This window comes from Cololabis saira, chromosome 8 (assembly GCF_033807715.1).
Source record: "Cololabis saira isolate AMF1-May2022 chromosome 8, fColSai1.1, whole genome shotgun sequence".
NCBI classification, from domain to species: Eukaryota; Metazoa; Chordata; class Actinopteri; order Beloniformes; family Belonidae; genus Cololabis; species Cololabis saira.
The window spans coordinates 46,270,153-46,291,523 of record NC_084594.1 but is presented as its reverse complement, the minus strand read 5'-3'; the positions used below and the strand labels follow the sequence as shown (position 1 = coordinate 46,291,523).

Here is a 21,371-nt window from a genome sequence, read left to right as displayed (position 1 = left end):
TGTGTTGACTTGAGTTAAATTTCATTCGTTTTTCACTAAAGACCAAAATGTTTTTCTCCCACCAGGGGAGTTTTTTACCTGCCATTGTTTATGTTATGTGTATGTAATAATTTCTCTGAGGTCATGTTCTGGGTCTCTGGAAAGCGCCTAGAGACAACTTCTGTTGCAGTAGACGTTATATAGATACAATTGAATTGAATTGAATTGAATTGCATTGAATTGAATTGAATTGAATTGAAAATGGAGGTGGAGCTCCAAATTCATTTTCAGTTATGCTCAAACTGATTCATATGGTTTCCTGTAATATTTTGAAGCATTCATGGATAATTTGATTCAACTGTATCAATATTTGCATTATGGAAGGAGTTATCCGTCCTCTCTCTCCTTCAGATCATGCACTGCTTAAACTCCTGAGAGATTTAAGCTTGGCATCGGCAAAGACTCCTTGGACGCTGCGTCCAATCAATCGAGACTTTCCTATGGGAAGGGGGTGGATTACAGAGCTGGTACCCCCACAGACAATGGAGAAACGCCAGGATGTGTCATCATACAACCTCAACTCTTTTGGTCTACGCTATGGAAAATGAGAAAGAACCTGATGTGTCTTCTTCTGTGTTAGATCTTACTTTATTCTTTATGTTTATCACTGGAAGACAACAAATAACTGTGTCAGTAATAACGAGTCAATAAAAAGGGAATCAAACATCAGTTTACAGTCTGGAGTCCATTGCATCTCATTTGGTGATAGATAGCACTAAGCAGCCTGCATACAACAGTCATGCAAAAGTTAGTAAGTCCTCTTTCAATCCTATTCATTGCCATGACATTATTTATAAAGATGCCAATTTTAAAACATAAAAATAAATACAAAATAAAATGTGGGCAATATTAAGTATGGCTTTGCTACTTTCATAGGATTTAAGAGGGTAGCTTGCTACCAGGTGCTGCTAAACATCAGTCCCTTATTAATGGATTATCAACAGGTGAGCAGAACACTACAAAAGCAGACATTTTGGAAGTTTGCCGGTCTGGAGCATTCAGGTTAACACAATTACAAGAGGGGGAGACATCAGTAATAATCGTACTACTGCAACTGACCTATCAGTAAAGGCTCCTGCACACTGTACAATTTTCAGCTGTCTCAGGCTAAAGATGGCTATTGTGAAGGAATTGTGGAAATATCCTTCATCATCAGTCCAAATCAGCTGTCTCACATTATACAATGTGAGTGATACCACAACCACCGTCACACTGGTATTGCATCCAGACTGTCTGATATAATCTCCTGACCATGCCCAAAACCCTACAATTCCATCTACTGATTAGTCAATTAAAATGTACTAAAGTAGTGTTGTGACCCAACGCAATTCCTCAAAAAAAGAAAATAACATAACATAAAGATAAAATAAACTGTACTTTATGAGACTCAGAATTGGTGCAGTTGTAGTAACAGAAGCCAGCACCATGAAGGCATTGCAAGCTGTTCTTCAGCCTGGGTCACATCACAGTATACCAAGCACTTGTTTTGCAAAACTGTCATCTGAAGTTGGTCTCCTCTCCCAAATCATGACTGGAAACACATTCTCCTTCGCCAGTTGGTTCTTAAAGTATTTCCAGCACATATAAACGCTATTACAGAGTGGTTCATTTTCACGTTTGTTTAATTACTGCTCGGCATGGTGATGAAGAAACGTATATCCTGTCGTATCAGGTTGTAGCCTATGACACAAGTAAACAGTTTGTGTACACCATTCTTGGCATCTTACCCACGATTAAGCATATTTAATTGTACAGTGTAACAAGTCACAAATCTGATTTCCATACTGGATCAGTCGAGGACCGGGTTAACACAACCGCCAGCAGTGCCTTTAACCTGCAGGGTGCTGATGGAAATTGGGCTACTGTGGGTCAAAAAAGGAGGAGAGGACGAAGGGGTGTCCACAGGCAGAGAGAGAAGAGGAGTCAAGAGTTTAAGACTGAGAGTGGGGACTTTTAATGTTGGGACGAGGACAGGAAAAGCTAGAGTTGTTTGACATGATGCAGAGGAGGAAGGTGGATATACTGTGTGTCACAGAGACCAGGTGGAAAGATAGCAGAGCTAGGAGCCTAGGAGCAGGATTTAAGTTGTTCTATCATGGTGCTGATGGGAAGAGGAATGGAGTAGGCGTTATCTTGAAAGAGGATTTGGTTAGGAATGTTTCTTGAATGTTCTTCTGAGGTGAAATGAGAATCAGATAGAGGTATAAGCCTAAAGTTGGAAATTGAAGGTGTGATGTGAGTTAGAAGAGAAGTAGTGAGTTAGATGAAGTGATGAGTATCCAGTGAGTGAGAGAGAGGTGTTTGGAGCAGACTTCAATAGGCATGTCGGTGCAGGCAACAGAAGTGATGAGGAAGTGATGCAAAGGTTTGGTATCTAGGACAGGAATGCAGAGGGACAGATGGTGGTAGACTTTGCAAAAAGGATGGAGAGGGGTGTAGTCAATACTTTCTTCCAGAAGAGGTAGGAACACAGGGCCACTAATAAAGTGGAGGTAGGAGCACGCAGGTTTACTACAACTTGTGTAGACAACATTATCTGAAGAAGATTAGCAACTGCTAAGTAGTAGTAGGGGAGAGTGCAGGCAGACAGCATAGGGTGGTTGTGTGTAGGTTGACCCTGGTGGTGAAGAAGATGAAAAGGGCAAAGGCAGAGTAGACGACATAGTGGTGGAAGTTGAAAAAGGAGTGTTGTGCAACTGTCAGGGAGAAGTTGAGACAGGCGTTGGCTGGTCAGGAAGTGTTTCCAGTTGCATGGAAAATTAGAACTAATGTGATCAGAGAGATGGGTAGGAGAGTACTGGGTCATCTGGGAGGAAGGTAGACAAGGAGACTTGGTGGTGAAATGAGGAAGGGCATGCGTATGTACAGAGAAATAGGTTATCTAAGAAGAAATGGGACACTTAACAATAGAAGAGAGTTGACGGGAGTACAGGGAAATGCAGCATAAGATCAAGGTAAAGGTAGCAAAGGCCAAACAACGGGCGTATGATGACTTGTATGCTAGGTTGGACACTAAGGAGGGAGAGACTGATCTGAGCAAAGATGAGAAGGATGTGCAGCAAGTAAGGGTGGTGAAGGATAAAGAGGGAAATGCCTTGGCAGGAGCCAGAAGTGTGACAGTAAGATGACAAGAATACTTTGAAGAGTTGATGAATGAGGAAAATCAGAGAGAACAAAGAGTAGAAGTGTTGACTGTTGTGGACCACAAAGTGCCTAAGATTAGTCAAGGTGAAGTGAGGACGGCATTGATGAGGATGAAGAGTGGAAAGTCAGTTGGTCCTGACGATATACCTGTGGAGGTATGGAAGTGTCTGGGAGAAGTGGCACTAGAGATTTTGACTCCATTGTTCAACAAAATCTTAGGGAGTGATAGGATGACCGAGGAATGAAGGTGAAGTGTGATGGTGCTGATCTTTAAGAACAAGGGAGACATGCAGAGTTGTGGCAACTATAGGGGAATAAAGTTGATGTGCCAGCTCTATGAAAGAGTCATAGAAGGTAGACTAAGGACATAAGTGAGCATTTGTGAGCAGCAGTATGGGTTCATGCCAAGAACGAGTACTACGGATGCAGTATTTGCTTTGAGAATGTTGGTGTACAGAGAAAGCCAGAAGGAGCTTCATTGTGTCTTTATAGATCTAGAAAAAGTCTGGAGTGGTAGAGAAATATGTTAGAGTGATGCAGGACAGGTGTGGCAGCTGAAAGACGGTGGTAAAGTGCACTGTATATGTGACAGAGTAGATCAAGGTAGAGGTGGGACTGCACCAAGGATCAATGCCACTCGCCTGAAGAGAGCTGGACATGCTTCATATTTCATACAGACTGATAAAGGGAAATTAGAAACAAGGTTTAATGGCTAATGAATGCTAAATGCTAATTGATGTTAACATCTTACAATATGTTAGGTGTCATTTACATTTGTCCTCCTTAAATCCATATAAACCCCAGTACACGTTTCCCTGGTGTTCAGCACAAAGAAGAAAATAATTCTATAAATAGGTTGACTTATTTGTATAGGCTGTTAAGCCTGTTGCAAGAACATCTCCCAGTTTATCTTCTATGGCAGCATTAGCACCTTGTCTGAAAGTCCATTCATTTCTATGGGCACCTCCATAGACTTTGATATAGTTGAAAAACTCCTCCTATGAATGAGCATTATTTGCCTTGCATGCATTAAAAAAAGAGAGAATGTGCGGACGCTAGCACAGCAGGCATAACTGGCAAGCTTTGGAGAAAAACTTTTCTCAGTTGTTAACTTCTCTCAGTTGTTATTAAAGTAGTATCTCTCTCATTGAAGCAAGCTAGCATAATTAGCATTAGCATTAAGCCAACCACGTTATAAGGAACTGTACTTCCTTGCATTTAACAGTAGGGGGCGCTGTCCCTATTTCATGCAAACTGATGTTGGATTTAGTGGATATGAGCTGTTACAGCTAGCAGATGGTAATGGCTAGTACTTGCACTTATTAGGGGGGTGTTTTCTTGTTTTTTGATCAGTTAATTTTTTCTGGATGCTATTATTGTTCTTCCACAGTGGTGCTTTAAAAACGTTAGACAAACCAGGAATAAAAAAGTCAACAACTTCGTACAATCATATAACTTTAGAAAAATCTCAGAAGTGCGCAGTTGCTAAAGCAGTTGTTTTTAGAGCAGCTTTAACATTTAAATAATTGACACATCTTTTAAATCAAAGGAACTTAGATAAAAATGTGTGAATCAATCACTCAGTTACAGTATCATAGACAGGAAGAAACCTGGAGGTCTACATTTATTTGTTTTGGTTCCTGAGAGCTTCCTCCTATCAAGTTATGGAGACTTTTGACCCCCAACCACTGCAAGCCATGATGTCATCCATCAGGTCACATGAAGGTTTGATCGTGTGGCTGGTTGGCTTCTGTGTTTTCTGGAGGCAGCAGACAGCAGGCAACAGTGATGGAACCACATCAGGGTACTGCCACCTGCAAAAAATTATGAGTACGTGAACATGTACTCTGTACACGGCTACAATTATCAGCAAGTTAGCACAAGTCTTTTATACTTTTTTTCATTCACTTAATTATAATTTTCATTCTTGCCATACTGTAAATACTTCTGGCATTGTACATATTACATACTTACATACATACATATTATATATTTATATGTTTTCTATATTCATTTCTATTTAGTCATTTTATTGCTTGATGGTGCTGTTTTTACCAGATTACATTCTTGTGTACATCATACATTTGGCGAAATAAAGGGATTTCTGATTTCTGATTCCAACTTTAGCTAGGATACTGTTTTCTCAACATGAAGAGCCTTTTCAGTATCACAACATCCACAGGTCTGCAGCTTTGTTCTTATTGTTTTTTATCCCATACGAGAAGAGTCCTCACCATGTTCACTGCAGAATGTCTGCCAGTTTATCGTGGTAAAACTCGTAGTTCTCTTTGCAGTCCTCCCATAGGTTCAGAGGCTGGTCATCTGTCTCCACAAAGGTGTCCCACAAGTAGGAGAAGTCCAGCGGCTTCATCACCCTCAGCTTACAGCCTACGCGGTGCAGCGCCTTCAGTCCCTCCTGGATCTCCACCTCCTCCCAATCCAGCAGTCGAGATGCAAAGATACTCAGCTTTAAATTCGTCTTGGCCTTCAACACCTCAGCGATCTTTAAGGAGCAAGTGGGGCAGGGACTTGAAGACACATACCTTAGAGGAAGGTACATGTGACAGATTATTCAGTTACTGGCACGTCAGCAACAATACAGAATCATTACTGTATAAAGAAACCTAGTGAAACCCTTCTGTGGTTCTGAAGTGGTTTGTAGGCACTCAGATGGAAGCCATCTTTGCAGGAGCTGATGCTAACCGTAGATCCAAAAACAGGCAAATGGCCTGTGCAAATGGTGGGCATGTATATATATTATATAATATATATATTTGGAGCAACAGAGATCAAATGTCTTCCTTGCAACAAATAGCAGTTTAACATGGGATTAAACAATCTTTGATTATTCGATTAGAAATCGGATTATTTTAGTATGAGTACGTACCAAGTGATGTTGTACTTCAGTTCAGGGTCAATGTGCGTCAGACACAGCGTGAAGAAAGCCTCTTCAGCATGATCGCTGGCATGCTCATCTTCAAGGAAACCCCTCAGTAAGCCGTCAGCTGAGTTTCCTTTAGCCACCAAATAACACAAGAAGGTTTTGTTGCGCCCAGATGAGTATTCCACGTTCTTATACTGGAACTTGAAGGCAAAAGGATCTATCCGGTCCCTGGGTGCATAAAATAGAAACAGACAGTAGCATGTTCACTTTTAATGTCCTCACAAGAAAAGGACATTTGACTTTGTCTTTTATTTTATTAATTTCTCAAGGAATGGTGCAAGAACAAGACAATGGTTAGCCAGGTGGAAGGAAAACAATGTTAGCTGGTGAAGCCAACACATTCATCAAATTAAATCAAACATTATTTATGTAGTACTTTTTGTACAATAAACAACACAAAGCTTAACAGTAAAAATAAAGTCGATCCCACCCATATGCCCACCCCCTTCCCCACCAACCCTAACCCCTCTCATTGATAAATATTGATGATTGTCACCACACCACCCCACAAAACAGGCCACCAGTTCTCGGTTCTCAGTCTCTGGTCCATCACTGATTCACCCCACATCTGCAGAGTAATCTGAGTATTTATGAAGATGACAGGACAAACTTGTACTGGAAGTCTGAGGTGTGCAGTGAAGATCAGGGGTGAGAGTACAGTTCCCTGTGGTGCTCCTGGGCTGCTGACCACTTGCTCAGACACACAAACATTCAGTCTCACAAACTATGGTCAATAAGGTCAATCCAGGTGATTGTGGAGGCGTCTTTTGGAATTTCTGACGTAATTGGCTTGATGCTGCTAAATCCACAGGACACATCTTCTAAGTACTGCTGCTTTGTCCAGATGACTGTGGGTTCGTTGAAGCAGCTGCATAATGCAGAGGGTCCTGGAAGGTGCCGGTTTCCTTATTCATGTGGGCCAATAAAAGTCTCAAGGACTTTCATGATGTGAGATGTTAGGGCTACAGGTCTTTAGTCACTAGGAGAAGATGAATTAGGTCTTTTTGGTACGTGAACAAGGCAGGAGGTCTTGGGCAGCCTCTCCTGATGTGGTAGGAGACAACGATGGAGCACCAGTTAGATCCATGACTGAGGTGGAAGAAGAGACAGCTGAGAAGTGATAGGATGGCTGGTTTTCAAGGGATGATAAGAGGTTTGTTTGGCTGGGGGCAGGAGAGGAGGATGCTGGGATTGTTTCTGAACTGAACCTGTTGAAGAATGATCAGTTCATTGGTTCTGTCCAGACTTCCATCTATCTGGTCCTTCTTCTGCTTGAAGCCTGTGATCATCTTCATCCCTGATCGCACATCTCTTCTTCTGCTGGAGCTTATTTTCCAGGTTTCTCCTGTCAGCAAACATTAGCAGACATCTACACAGACAGGTGGAAGCCAGTGATGTAAGGAATATGTTATCTTTACCCTCCAAAATAGTTGAAAGTTCTGAGTTCTGTTTTGAACACAAAGGACATTTCTTTAGCCTCCCTACAATGCCCCATAAAACAAATGAGAATCTAAATTAGCTTCTCATTGAATCCACATTACTCTCTGCCCCAATCTTCCAGCAGAGGGTGCTGTATGTCCGCAGATAGGTATGCTTGGCTAATGTCAGCTTTGCGGCACCAATGAGCACTATGGCTATGAATTTATTTATTTAGTAATTTATTAATAAATAATTAATTTTCTGTTTAACTAAAAACGTGGCTACAGGAGGAAGAGTATGTCAGTTTAAAGGAATTGACTCCGCCCACTACTTAAATCATCATATTCCTTGAAGCACGGGCCGAGGCGGAGGAGCCGTAGCAATTTATAATTCCAGTCTCCAAACAAAATCTGAACCTAAATGCGATTATAATACTTTCGAAAGCCTCACGCTTAGTCTGAAACTCCCGAGCTGGAAGCTGGAGAGAAGCCAGTTTTGTTAGTGGTAGTGTACCGGCCCCCTGCTGGGTCTGAATTTTCAGATTTCCTATCTGGTGATTGATCAGTACAGATAAATTAATCATAGTGCGTGACTTTAATATTCATATGGATGTTGAAAGCATTAATCTTAAATTAGCTTTTAATTCTCTTAATTCTCTGCGTATCTCACAAAAAGTAAACAAATCGACACACTCTTTTATTCATTCCCTCGATCTCTTCCTCGCCTACGGTGTCGAACCTGATAAACTGTTCGTGTCACCTGTAAACTACCTCCTATCCGACCACTATATAATAACGTTATAATGATAATGAATTTAATATTGTCGATGTTGAAGCGCAAAATAGGAGGTATTATTTTAGCAGATGTTTGTTTAGAGTTTAGGGAGGCCATTGATCATCTTACGACAGTGGGAAATAGTGAAGCAGTAGAGGCCAGTGACCTGGGTTCTACCTCTGCAGATGTTGATTTCCTTGTTAGTAACACTGCTGATTTTTTGCATTCAGCTTTAGATGCAGTTGCTCCTTTGAGAAGGAGGGTTTCTAACCACAGGAGCATAACTCCCTAGTATAATTCAGATATCCGCATGTTGAAACAAACATGCGTAAAATGGAAAGGAAGTGGCACTCTTGTAAGTCTGTAGACTCCTATCGTGAATGGAAAGATATTCTAATAGTATATAAAAAAGCCATTCACAAAGCCAGAACATCTTATTATTCATTGTTGATAGAGGATAACAAAAGTAACCCACGTTTTCTGTTCAGCACTGTAGCCAGGCTGACAAAGAGTCACAACTCTGTTGAGCCGTTGTGAGGTAAATCAACCTTTGAACTTGTTTTGTCATTGTGAAACTGTCACATGAGTGGCTAACAGAAGCCACATCAGCCACTTCCTGATCTACTAGGTTTTGAACTGTCCTGTGACAGGTCACCACTGTAATGTCAGGACTCAATCAAACGTTATCACTTCCACCCATTGTCCACTACCCAATGTCTACTGTCTACTGTTTACTATGCATTGTCCTCATATGATCAATTCCTGTCAAAGTTTCTTAATAAAAGCATCTTCTAGAGGGAGGATCTTTGGGGAAGCTCAGGAGTTCTCAGTGAGGGCAGTTGCCCTGCACTCCTGTTGCTCTCCCCCCTCCTGCAGGAGTGCGCTAAAAACCCATTCCAAGATAGTCTTTGTGTCTTTCCTCATTATGAATTTATGTAATGCTGTGTTTAAACCTAACATTTTTGGTGCCCGAAACCCGAGACCCCAACATCTGAGGCGTCAGGACGATGCCCGGTGACGGGGTACCTCGAGCCAGGGAGGGCATCTGAGACTGGGTAAGAAATGCTCCTCTCGATAAATACCTTGGGTATTTAAATGTGTTACTTTAATAGATGGGGTTATGGGGCTAATGGGGTTAGCCTGTGGTCTGGGACCACTGTGGAGAAGTCATGGACTTCACCAACACCCACGGGTCTGGGGACCCAACGAGAGGAGGTTTCTATTTGGAATGGGGTTTTAGGTTTTTTGTGTATGTTTGTTTTGGCCAATGTGTGTTTTGTCTAATGTTCTTGTTCAATGTTCATGACTGAAACTGTTTATGGACAATGTTGTGGTTTCTAAAATTGTGAAGTCAAGTTTCAATTGTTCACTGAAAAGATCAGTGCTAAAAACCAAACTGTCAAAAAGGGAAACTTATGAGCTAAAAGAAACTTAAAGTTAAGAAAAATAGCTGGCTAAAATAGTAGATGTGTGGTTAAACTGAAACTTATGCCTAAAATAATTTCTAAAAAATGCTTAGTTTACGGGAGACGTCCCTAAAAACTAGGAAATTAAAACTTGTGACAAAATATTGTGCGAAATAATATACAGGAACTTTAAAAGATTGAAAATCAATTAATTTAAGGCTAAAAGAAAAAACTGATCAAAATGTTCAAAATGGGACAAGGTTCCATCAAGAGATAACTGAAAGAAAGAAATGGGAAAGTTGTAAAAAAAAAAAATGGTATAAGAAATGTGATTTGATGGGAAATTGGGAAGTTGATGAGAGAGCCTGCTGCAGAGTTTGCAGGGCCAGTCATGGTGCAGGGGGTGTGTGTGTGAGTGTAAACGGCTGAAGCAGGCCAAAGGTCATGACAAGCTGCAGATCAATTCAATTCAATTCAATTTTATTTATATAGCGTCTAATACAACAGAGTTGTCTCTAGACGCTTTACAGAGACCCATACCCAGAACATGACCCCCGAGCAGTTATTACATAAACAATGGCAGGTAAAAACTCCCCTAGTGGGAGAAAAACCTTAAGCCAAACAGTGGCAAGGAAAAACTCCCCTTTAGGAGGGAAGAAACCTTGAGCAGGACCAGGCTCATAAGGGGGGACCCTCCTGCCGAGGGCCAGACTGGTGGGTCAGGGACGGCAACAGCACAGATCAGATTGTCTGTGTAAGAAGTGTTGCATGTTGCCTGTCTTGCTACGAGAAGCTGCATGGGATGAGGCTTGGTGAATCCAGAGGGAGGTGTCTTCTCATTTGGAGACTGGTGAGTGTTAAATTTCTATGGGGAAGTTTTTGTTGAAATGATACAAATAACTGTATTTGGATCTGTGTCTGCAAAAGGAGACTTTTTGTAAGCTGGACAACACAAGAGCTTCAGAGGGTGTTTTGTTTAGTGTTTCAAGTGAGAAACTCCCCTCTTGAGGAGGCAGAGAAATTGAGTAATATAGTTTTCTATCATTCTAAGCCCTGAATGAAGGTGTAGTGATATAGAATTGTCAAATGGGGTTAATTCACTGTTGAATGATTGCAGATTACTTTTGTAATACTGTTTTTGTCTTTGTATGTTTTAATCATATGGAAAGGTGATTCTTGTCATATTTGAGTATGAGCTGTGCATGCTTGGGTTGACTGACATGAATGTGAAACAAATCAATAATTTGTCTTTACTTTGTCTGTCTTGAAGTCACATACTGATGATTCACAGCTTCATCAGGATGTGTTACACCTAGGGCTGCAGCTATCGAATATTTTTGTAATCAAGTATTCTACTGAAAATTTTGATTAATCGAGTAATCAGATAAAACATATTTTTGTTTAGTTAAAGAGAAATGATAAATATACATAAGATGTTAGATGTTAATTGACATCACTAAGACTAGGTTATGTGGTGCAGTGGGTTCATGGCTGTGCATTTGAAGACCCTGAACTTGACACGTTGACTGGGTTCACTGCCTTCACTCAAAGGGCTGTGGATCTTATCAAGAAATGTCCTTGTTTCTAACCTAGAAATGCCATTGCACCTGGTGTCACACATAACTTAAAAGGTTGGGTGTTTTTTCCACGTGTTTCAATTGAACTTTCATTTGTGTCAAGCTAATTTTAAGTTCTAGTTAAGTTTTAAGTGAAAGTATTAGCAGTGTTCAAAATAAAATTATGAGACCTGCTGTATTGGAGCACATTAGGCACCAGCGCTACTTGTTTTATCCATGAATGATTACAGAGCTGAAATTGTAAACTACCCAGTTTAGCTTTATTACGTTTTTATTTGTCTAACATTTTCTGCCTTTTCTTTTAATTAAAACTGTAGCGGGAACAGAGGTTTATGTACCGGGTAAGGGCTGATTTATGGTTCCACGTTACAACAACGTAGAATGGGGCGCGTCGCTGCGTAGCCGTGGCAACAGAGCCTGCATGGCAGCGCAGCACCGCCAGCCGGACCGGCGCTCTCCGCCCTTGCCAGAGAGCGGCGTAGGCTGCGACGTAGGCTCTGGGTCGATTTAATGCGGGACAATGATTTTGGCTTTAGAGGGGGAACATGGGATAAGAGACCAGAAGAATATAGCGTGGATTAAAAATAAAAGTTAAACGCTGAGCTACATGTGTCTCCCGTCAGGGCCATTACAGAGTGCCTGACCATGGCATGTTATAAAAACCAAACATGCCCGCCGCCTCTTTCTTCCCCCTTTAACGTGCGCAGCGCATGGATGTAGGCACAGGCATGGATCTATTTTGGGCGCAGCGTCAGCGCGTTGTGTTCCATTTAATGTAGTCGGGGCGTGTGACGGCCTGCCCCTCTCCCTCCTGATTGGCCATTCGGCTTCCTGGTTGGAAGTTGTGGCAGGTCGTCAGCCCAATTGGCCTCACCTGTGTGTGTGTGTGTGTGTGGGAGCCAGGGTATCTAGGGGCTGGTTCTGGGTTTCCACCTGCCAATGGGGAACTAAGTATTCTTTCCTCCTGCACAATACTTGCACTCAGCATACTTCATTCACCCACACATAGCATACATGACTGACACTCTACATTTAAACCTACATATACTTTTGGTTTGTTTTGATTTAATTTTTACTTTAATAAATTACATTTTTGAATTTGGTGACTCATGTGTGGACTCCCTCTTTGTCACTAACTGGGTTAACTGGGTGTGTGACAAAATGGGAGTTCGTCCTTTGGTCTGACTATTGGTTTTTGATGCTGGTATATGGTTTGTGTTCCTGTTAGGAATTTTAGTTTGGCCGTAGTTTTATTTGAAGTCATTTGGTTTCAGAGTGGCTTATTGGTAGCACCTGTTGAAGCCAATTAGTTAGGTGCCAGTGTTGGGAGTTCCACATGTGATTCTTCTCTTCCTGATTTTCAGTTTTGAAGGAGGTTTTGGTCGGTGGAGTTTGGGAGTAGGAAAGCATTTGTCCTTAAGTTTTGTTTTTGTGGTTTGTAATGCTTTGGTTGCAATAAATAAGGTGAGGGTTGGAACTTTGAGACTGGTCTTGGGGAAGGTGTGTTTTCCTCTGTCCATATTGGCAGAGTTTTCTTATTTTAGTTTGAGTTGGAGATTGCCGGTAGTCCTGTTTTGTCGGTTTTGTTTAAGGTTATAGATTTACCTGGTTTTTCTTTAGTGGGGAAAGTGCATGGTCCGACGGCCCATTGCGTGGCTGGCCCTGTGCTTACCCCTCTTTTGTTCTTTTTGGCCGGAATCTCCATCTCCTTTTGGTTCTTTACTTTTGGGTTTACCTTTTTTCCTTGTTTATTTTTTCCCCCAGGCTTTGTTTGTGGTTCCAACACTTAAAGTATTGATTTATTTATTTTTTCTTTGTCACTTTGTGTAGATAGTGTAGCATGGCATCTGTAGTGGATGAATTTGTTGATTCGCCATCAGCAGTACTATTAGATCAGTGTACTAAGTGTACCAGTTGCTGCTAATTGCTGAGAAGTATGAGCTTGAGGTAGCAGATAGAAAATTAAAGGAGTCTGTTAAAGTCAGTGTGAAGGCAGGTTTGTTGGAGAAAGGAATTCTTAAACCTGGTGTGGGGACTCGTTCTTCAGTTTCTGCAGATACTGTTTTGAGTTTTGAGCAACAAAAGGAACTTTTGTTGTTAAAGCAAAAACATGAATGGCAGCATAGAAAGCTAAGCTTAATTCAAGAGGGTAAATTGTCAGGTTCGGCTGATGGTGAAGGCCCTCGGTATCAGTCTGGTGCATCAGTGCCATCTAATACGAGGCTTTGAGATGGTGAAATTAAACGGAAAAAAAAAGAAATTAAACGATTCCTCGAGGCAGAGAAAATTCCTCGATCATTTTTTGTAATCGAATTACTCGAATTATTCGAGGAATCGTTTCAGCCCTAATTTCGTCTCGTAAAATGGGCGCCGCTGTGTTTTGGATACAGTGGAGTGAGGCGTGTTCATGAGCCTATTGTCATTTGCATGTCAGTCAGTGACATTTTACACAGGAAAGGAGTGTGTGGAGAAGAAACAAACCCGTTGAACAATCTTTTTAGAAAAGAAGAACTCTGAGTGCATACTAGCCTATTCACACTGAAAATGTGTACATTTGTGATCAGTGTTGCTACCATTTAGGTTTGGAGTTCATCTGAAATGCACCAATTGAGTTTGCTTAGTGTAGTTTGAGGAGAAGTAATTTCCACATATGCACTAATACACAAAACCCACATGCAGATGATCTGAAGTTTGTGTTTAAAGTTCAGTGGGTTTTTGTCTGCTTAGTTTACACATCGGAATTTATCCCACAATTTTCTTAAGACTTCTATAAGTCTTCATAGAAGAGCATGCATTTGCATTACAGCATGCAAACAGAAGATTAAGTATCTCCTGAAGACTATATGATTAATCTGGAGACAATTTTCTGGTATTCCTTTTGGGCGTGCTACAATAGAGCTCAACAACAGTTGAGAAGGCATTATTTGATAGAATGCTTCCTTTCAGTCCAACGTTTTGTGACAATGACTTATTGTTTATATATATATATAAGTTCACTGAAGACTACTTTTTACGTTGCAGGAGAGTTGCTGCACTGACAGTTTTTGTGTGGTGTTACTTTCATTAAACCATAACCCACTTGGATTGCAATGAGAACATTTTGAAATAGGAGAGTTCTGTGGTCCTTGAGATAGGAGACAGAATTTAACAGGTTTTGCCCCCTTTTAAATCTAAAGTGATGGGAGGGGGGTTCTGGGATCTCTCTGGGACATAGAGATAACTGACCCTAGAGAATCATTAAGTCAGACTGCCGACTTGCCAGGGTGCAAAGGTCAAGATGTGGGAGAACCACTTACTTATCTGGGAAGAAGTCAGGACTCGGCAGCGATGACAACGAGACCCCCACCTCTGTTGACAATACAACTCAAATTCTAGGTGACACGAAAACCTGTTCCCCCTGGTGGATAAATTGAGCCATGGGAAGTCCCATAGCTCAAACAGGAGGGATGAAGAGTATAGTACACTAAGAATTAAATACTAAATACCCTTTAAAATTTTTTTGTAGGGGCTTTCCGACATGTTGCAGATACAATATGCAAGGCAATATGAGGCCTAAGAGAGGTCAGTGTCGTGAAAGGACCTATCCATTTGAAGTTGTTCATATGGATTTCGTTCTTGGAGTGAACTAATGGCCTGTTAAATTAAGGCTCAGGAAAGCCATGGCCTGAATGACGGCCATTAGTCGGAATGTACATGAGAATGTTCAAAAGTTCTTGTGGGCTGCTGGTTTCTGCTCTCTCTCTCTCTCTCCTAGCAGGAACTGCTGAAACCAGATCCAGATCCTGATTGGTGAGACGAAAAACATGGTCATCACCCCGTCAGGATGGCCCCTTTGTGGTCTAGATCAGGACACCGACAGCAGTAAAGATGGCTGAACGATCTACATGCGTCCACCAGTTGCAGTGAAAGCTAGCCTGAAGATGACTAGCCCAAACTGACATGCGACAACAGACTTGAGAGGAGTCCGAGAGATGAAAGAAACTTTTCCACTAATGACTCATGCTGACATGTTAGGAATTGTTCCTTAAACTCTTTACTTGCATTGCTGTAATATGATTACACTGATGTACGTTCATAAACTGGTGCTGAAGCTAATGTTACCAAAGCTATAGCCGAATTACGTCAGTTGGCCAAAGTTGTGTCAGAAGACAGACGCTCAGCAGGAGACCACTTTTGGGTCCTGGCTGACTTCCGGCCCCTGGACTGACATAATGGCTAGATTATGATTTCGATTATTACTGTCCTTGTACGGTTCTGAGTGTATCATTCTGTGTCTAAGTGCAATGATCCAAAGAACCATCCAACCATCCACTGGACTAAGGAAGTTAGTCCAGTATTGCCAACAACTCCATCGAACTCTAACTGAGGACAACCTGTTTATGATAACACTGGAGTATAGATTGTTTCGTTTTGTTTATTGTGAAATGTTTTAAGCTTTTATGTGTCTTGGCCAGAGTGATTGCTCACTACGAGGGTCGGAGAGGAATTTTGCCCCATATAATCGGGTTTTCGCCTCTCCCTTGACATATAATTACGCGATAAGCCCTAGCTATTTCTCAAATGTTTGACCTTAAATGTTTATGAGGCTATTATTCTAAGCCTAATGGTTGGATTTTAGTTGAAGTTTCAAATTGACAAGAGGAGGGAAATGTGAGGTAAATCAACCTTTGAACTTGTTTTGTCATTGTGAAACTGTCACATGAGTGGCTAACAGAAGCCACATCAGCCACTTCCTAATCTACTAGGTTTTGAACTGTCCTGTGACAGGTCACCACTGTAATGTCAGGACTCAATCAAACGTTATCACTTCCACCCATTGTCCACTACCCAATGTCTACTGTCTACTGTTTACTATGCATTGTCCTCATATGATCAATTCCTGTCAAAGTTTCTTAATAAAAGCATCTTCTAGAGGGAGGATCTTTGGGGAAGCTCAGGAGTTCTCAGTGAGGGCAGTTGCCCTGCACTCCTGTTGCTCTCCCCCCTCCTGCAGGAGTGCGCTAAAAACCCATTCCAAGATAGTCTTTGTGTCTTTCCTCATTATGAATTTATGTAATGCTGTGTTTAAACCTAACACCGTGCATTCCTGCAGCTCTCAGTAGTGACTTGTCTCTAGACTGTTTTGATACTATAGACCTCCCTGAGCTGACCTCACTCGGCAATAGAGCTAAATCTACCACATGTATGTTAGACCCCATCCCGACTCGACTATTCAAAAATGTTTTTTCTCTTATTGGTGCGACAATACTGGACCAAATCAACTTCTCCCTAAACTTAGGATATGTACCACAGGTTTTCAAAGTGGCAGTAATTAAACCTTTACTTAAAAAACCTTCTGCATCATAGCACAGAGACAGCACTGGTTCGAGTCACGAATGACCTTCTTATGGCCTCAGATAAGGGATTAGTGTCCATATTGGTTCTACTGGACCTCAGTGCTGCTTTTGACACTATAGATCACAGGTGTCAAACTGAATCCCAGAAGGGCCAGTGTCCTGCATGTTTTAGATGTTTCACTGCTTTAACACACCTGATTCTAATTAATCATCGTCACCAGCTTGTCATCAAAGTCTGGATAGTTCTGTCGATGACACAGTCACTTGTATAACGGTGCAATGAAGCAGGGAAACATATAAAACCTGCAGGGACACCGGCCCTCGAGGAATGGAGTCCAACACCCCTGCTGTTGATCATGGCATTTTACTGCACAGGTTAGAGCATGTTGTTGGGATTAAAGGGACAGCTCTACGTTGGTTTAAATCATATCTATTTGACAGATTCCAGTTTGTTCATGTACATGAGGTTTCTTCAGAACAGTCAAGGGTCTGTTATGGTGTTCCGCAGGGTTCAGTGCTAGGGCCAATCTTGTTCAGTTTATACATGCAGCCATTGGGAAGTATAATCCAGAATCACTGCATACACTTTCATTGTTATGCTGATGATACGCAGCTCTATTTGTCTATGAAGCCGGATGAGACAGAACCGTTGGTTAAACTTCAGGCATGTCTTAGGGACATCAATTCAATTCAATTCAATTTTATTTATATAGCGTCTAATACAACAGATGTTGTCTCTAGACGCTTTCCAGAGATCCAGAACATGAACATAAACATAAACATAGACATAAACCCCAGAGCAATTATTATATAAACAATGGAAGATAAAAACTCCCATAGTGGGAGAAAAGCCTTAAGCCAAACAGTGGCAAGGAAAAACTCCCCTTTAGGAGGGAAGAAACCTTGAGCAGGACCAGGCTCATAAGGGGGGACCCTCCTGCCGAAGGCCAGACTGGGGGAGTCAGGGACTTTGATGTCAGGGACATCAAGGACTGGATGTCCAGAAATTTCTTGCTTCTAAATTCAGATAAAACAGAGGTTATTATTCTTGGTTCAGAGCATCTTAGGAAGGGATTAGATGGTGTTGCGATGGCTTCCAGTGCAACTGTGAGAAACCTTGGTGTTGTTTTCGATCAGGATTTGTCATTTAAACCATATGTTAATCAGGTTTGTAAAATAGCATTCTTCCATCTCCGTAATATCGCAAATTATAGGAACACCCTCTCGCACCTTACATCCCAAAAAGAACCTGTGATAAGTGAAATCTGTAAAGTAGTAACATTTATTTTTTTTACAATTATTATACAAGGCTTCAAATTGCGGGGATCAGCACCGCCCCAACGCGATCCGAGTAATTGGATTTGAATGAGAGAATCGGTGAACGTTTTGTCGACATTATGGGAAAATTTACTAACTTAATTTTTTGGCAAGCTTTTTTACATACATGTACATGCACAGTACATATTAAACCGTAACATAATTGATACACAGGACGTGAATAAGCGGGGAGACTGCTTAGCCAATCAGAATGCAGAACACAATGCACAATGCAAATCCGTGAAGCAGCGAGACGTGAAAGGTGAACCGCATTATAGTGAGGCATTACTGTAATGTGTTACTAGCAGGATGTCCAACTAATTCTCTGAATATTCTCCAGTTGATCCAAAATGTAGCAGGAAACCTGTTGCACCTTGTCGGGGGAACCAGTCTTATTGGTTTAACCCAGCTTTGAATTAATTTCTTCCCTCAATACTGGAGTAAAAGCCACTTTTGACGTAAGTATCTCATCCCCATCATTGTGTCCATTGTTCTTGTAGTTTGTTGTGCTGTACTGCGCCCCCCCCCCCCCTTCTCTTCTGTGCATGTTTGCAGGCCAAAGCTTCAGGAGCTGCATGCTGACCTGCAGTCCCCCCCCCGATCATCCCTGTGCTTGCTTCCACCTGTCTGTGTAGATGTCTGCTATACGCTTGCTGACATCCTGACCTGACCCCCCAACCCTCCCCCCTCTGACCACCTCAGTGTCTGCTGTCTACAACTGTTTATATAGTCAACCCTGTAGTGCACCAGTTAGCCATGGTGTCTGTATCTCTCCTTTCTCTGTTCTTCATTCTCTCTTTTCCTGCTCTGCGCAGCTGGCCTCTGGCAGGAGGGTCCCCTCTTATTATCCAGGTCCTGGTCCAGGTTTCTTCCCTCCTAAAGGGGAGTTTTTCTTGCCACTATTTGGCTTAAGGTTTTTCTCCCACTAGGGGAGTTTTTACCTGCCATTGTTTACGTTATGTTTATGTAATAATTGCTCAGGGTCATGATCTGGTCTCTGGAAATATGCTAGAGACAACTTCTGTTGTATTAGATGCTAAATAGATAAAATTGAATTGAATTGAATTGAATTGAATTGAATTGAATTGAATTGAATTGAATTAAGAAGACTGTAGTATTGGGGTACAGATTCAATCCACCAAGCTATCTCCACTATTCAGGTGCATCACCATATCAAAAGTGGCAATGGCTTTTACTCCCGTATTGAGAGAAGAAATCCGTTCACAGCTGTGTTAGGAACCAATAAAACTGGTTCCCCCGACAAGATGCAGCAAGTTTTAAGGACGCTATTTTGTGATTATAAAGAAGTTAGGAAGTCTCTATCCAATACTGCAACTGAGAGTATTAGACAAACGTTTGGAAACTTTCAGGTTCAAAATGTTAACTTTATGCTAAATAATGCAAGTTGTGCAGCCGGAAAACGGATTCACCCCGGTGGACCTAAAAAGATTGACCCACTTCTATCCATACAAAGACCCCTTCTTAGTGCTGTACGAGCTGAAAAGAAGGCAGCTAGAGCTCCAGCCATGCTATGCTGCATGTGGTCACCTGGCCAGCTAGAACAAGCATGCTTCTTGCTAGAAACCATGGAAAGGGCAAGGTACAACTTGAATGGTTGCCTCTGGACCCTTCCAGGCTGACTAGGCAAAGGTGGTTCAGCCATACCAGACTAGTACTCAGACCCAGCGCAAGCTCGTGGCCAGACAGCTGTGGCTGCTGCCAGCTGCTCTAACCAAGCCACTTTTGGCCCTCAGACTATTGTGATGGTCTGTTAGAGTTACCAGCACAACAAGCCATATCATCTTTATATTCTTCTTCTGCTTTTGGTTTTTATCTTTAGGTGCAACCACATTTTCTTCCATCTGACCCTTTGACATCATACTGTCACTCAAAAAACCACCCCAAATTACAAATGAATATGTGATATAAATAATATTTATATGATATATAAATCATGTATTATGGTTATATTTAACTGATTAGTACATAATAGTACATACAAGACTGTCTCAGAAAATTAGAATAGTGTGATAGTTCTTTATTTTCTGTAATGGAATTACAAAAATGTTGCAAACAAAAATGTCATACATTCTGGATTCATTACAAATCAACTGAAATATTGCAAGCCTTTTAATATTTTAATATTGCTGATTATGGTTTACAGTTTAAGATTAAGATTCCCAGAATATTCAAATTTTTTGAGATAGGATATTTGAGTTTTCTTAAGTTGTAAACCATGGTCAGTAATATTAAAATAATAAAAGGCTTGCAATATTTCAGTTGATTTGTAATGAATCCAGAATGTATGACATTTTTGTTTTTGTAATTGCATTACAGAAAATCACAAGATTCAAATTTTCTGAGACAGTCCTGTAATTAGTACATAATATAACTTTTTTTGTATGTCTGTTTTGCCGTTTATATGGATATTTTAACACAGAGGTCCATGGAGACTAATTCAGTTTTATAGTTGGCCCCTCATGGTGATTAAGGAAACTACATTTCTTAACTTGGCCTCAATAACCAAACAGAAGCCTTCAATGTGGACTCACCCTGTAATGACTTCAAATGGGGGAAGCTCAATCGGCTCCACCGGCTCCACCGGCTCCTCCGGTAGATCTCCGTTCTGGCTGCTGACCTCTCCATTTTTCTCTTCTTCATTCTGATTTTCCTTTAAGTCTTCAGCTGCCTCTTTAGCCACTTTGTCTTTACTTTTTACCTTAGGATTTTTGTCAGCCATGAGGACCAAAGAAATAGAGAGAGAGAAAAAAGAGAGAATTGAGGAGGGTGGGTACAGCTGAGCTGTTTCAGGAAACAACTGAAGGGAAGGAAGGCATATCGAGTGAGGGGAATGGAGAGGAGAAGAAAGAAGAGTAGCCAATAAGAGAGAGGGAAAGACAAGGAGACAAGGTTTCCTTCATGTGAAGCAGCTGATATTCAGGGATATTTTAAGGTTCATCTACAATCTGAGCCTTACTGGGAAACCTTGCTTCTAAGGTGAAGGAAGCTTCAAAGATACCTTCAAACCTTATTAAGATCATGCAAAAGTAACCATTTATGTATTTTTCATGAAGTCAAACAAAATCTAGTGTTTTCAGCACTTCATTCTAAAAATATGAACATTGACTGTGTTTAAACGGCTCTGGAGGGTGAAGGAGAAGCAGCTGCAGTTCACGGATACAGCAAGTTTATTTAAAGACTGGGAGGAGGGGGGTGCAAGTCAACCAGGGTAGGCCCAAAACGTCACGGGGTCAAATTTGATTAAAGGGTCTCCCTACCATTGCCAAATATACAGTCATGTACAAGTACTCCCTATTTATATCCTACAGTATGTTTCTCCCTGTAAAAATCATAGACTGTAGAAAAGAAGAAGCTTTTTGCTGGACAGTACTGTATTGGCAGGACATGACTCCGC

At 41.3% G+C, this 21,371-nt stretch overlaps 1 protein-coding gene across 1 annotated transcript; it reads right to left on the bottom strand.

Annotated features, from left to right (window-relative positions):
* Positions 1 to 370: 370 nt before the first annotated feature.
* Positions 371 to 20,798, bottom strand: LOC133449048 (probable C->U-editing enzyme APOBEC-2). Its single transcript, XM_061728138.1, has 4 exons — positions 20,509 to 20,798; positions 6,071 to 6,295; positions 5,418 to 5,726; positions 371 to 4,997 (listed from the first exon to the last, which is right to left on the bottom strand). The coding sequence occupies exons 1-3, from the start codon at positions 20,694 to 20,696 to the stop codon at positions 5,423 to 5,425; spliced, it is 717 nt and encodes a 238-aa protein (XP_061584122.1). The 5' UTR covers positions 20,697 to 20,798; the 3' UTR covers positions 371 to 4,997; positions 5,418 to 5,422.
* Positions 20,799 to 21,371: the final 573 nt, after the last annotated feature.

Bases quoted from the DNA above. Each gene is read 5' to 3' on its own strand.
- LOC133449048 (XM_061728138.1), bottom strand. From the start codon at position 20,696: ATGGCTGACAAAAATCCTAAGGTAAAAAGTAAAGACAAAGTGGCTAAA. The intron at 6,296-20,508 runs GTGAGTCCACAT...TTATGCACCCAG, and splicing joins CCATTTGAAGTCATTACAGG to GGACCGGATAGATCCTTTTG. The intron at 5,727-6,070 runs GTACGTACTCAT...CCTTCCTCTAAG, and splicing joins CTGAAGTACAACATCACTTG to GTATGTGTCTTCAAGTCCCT.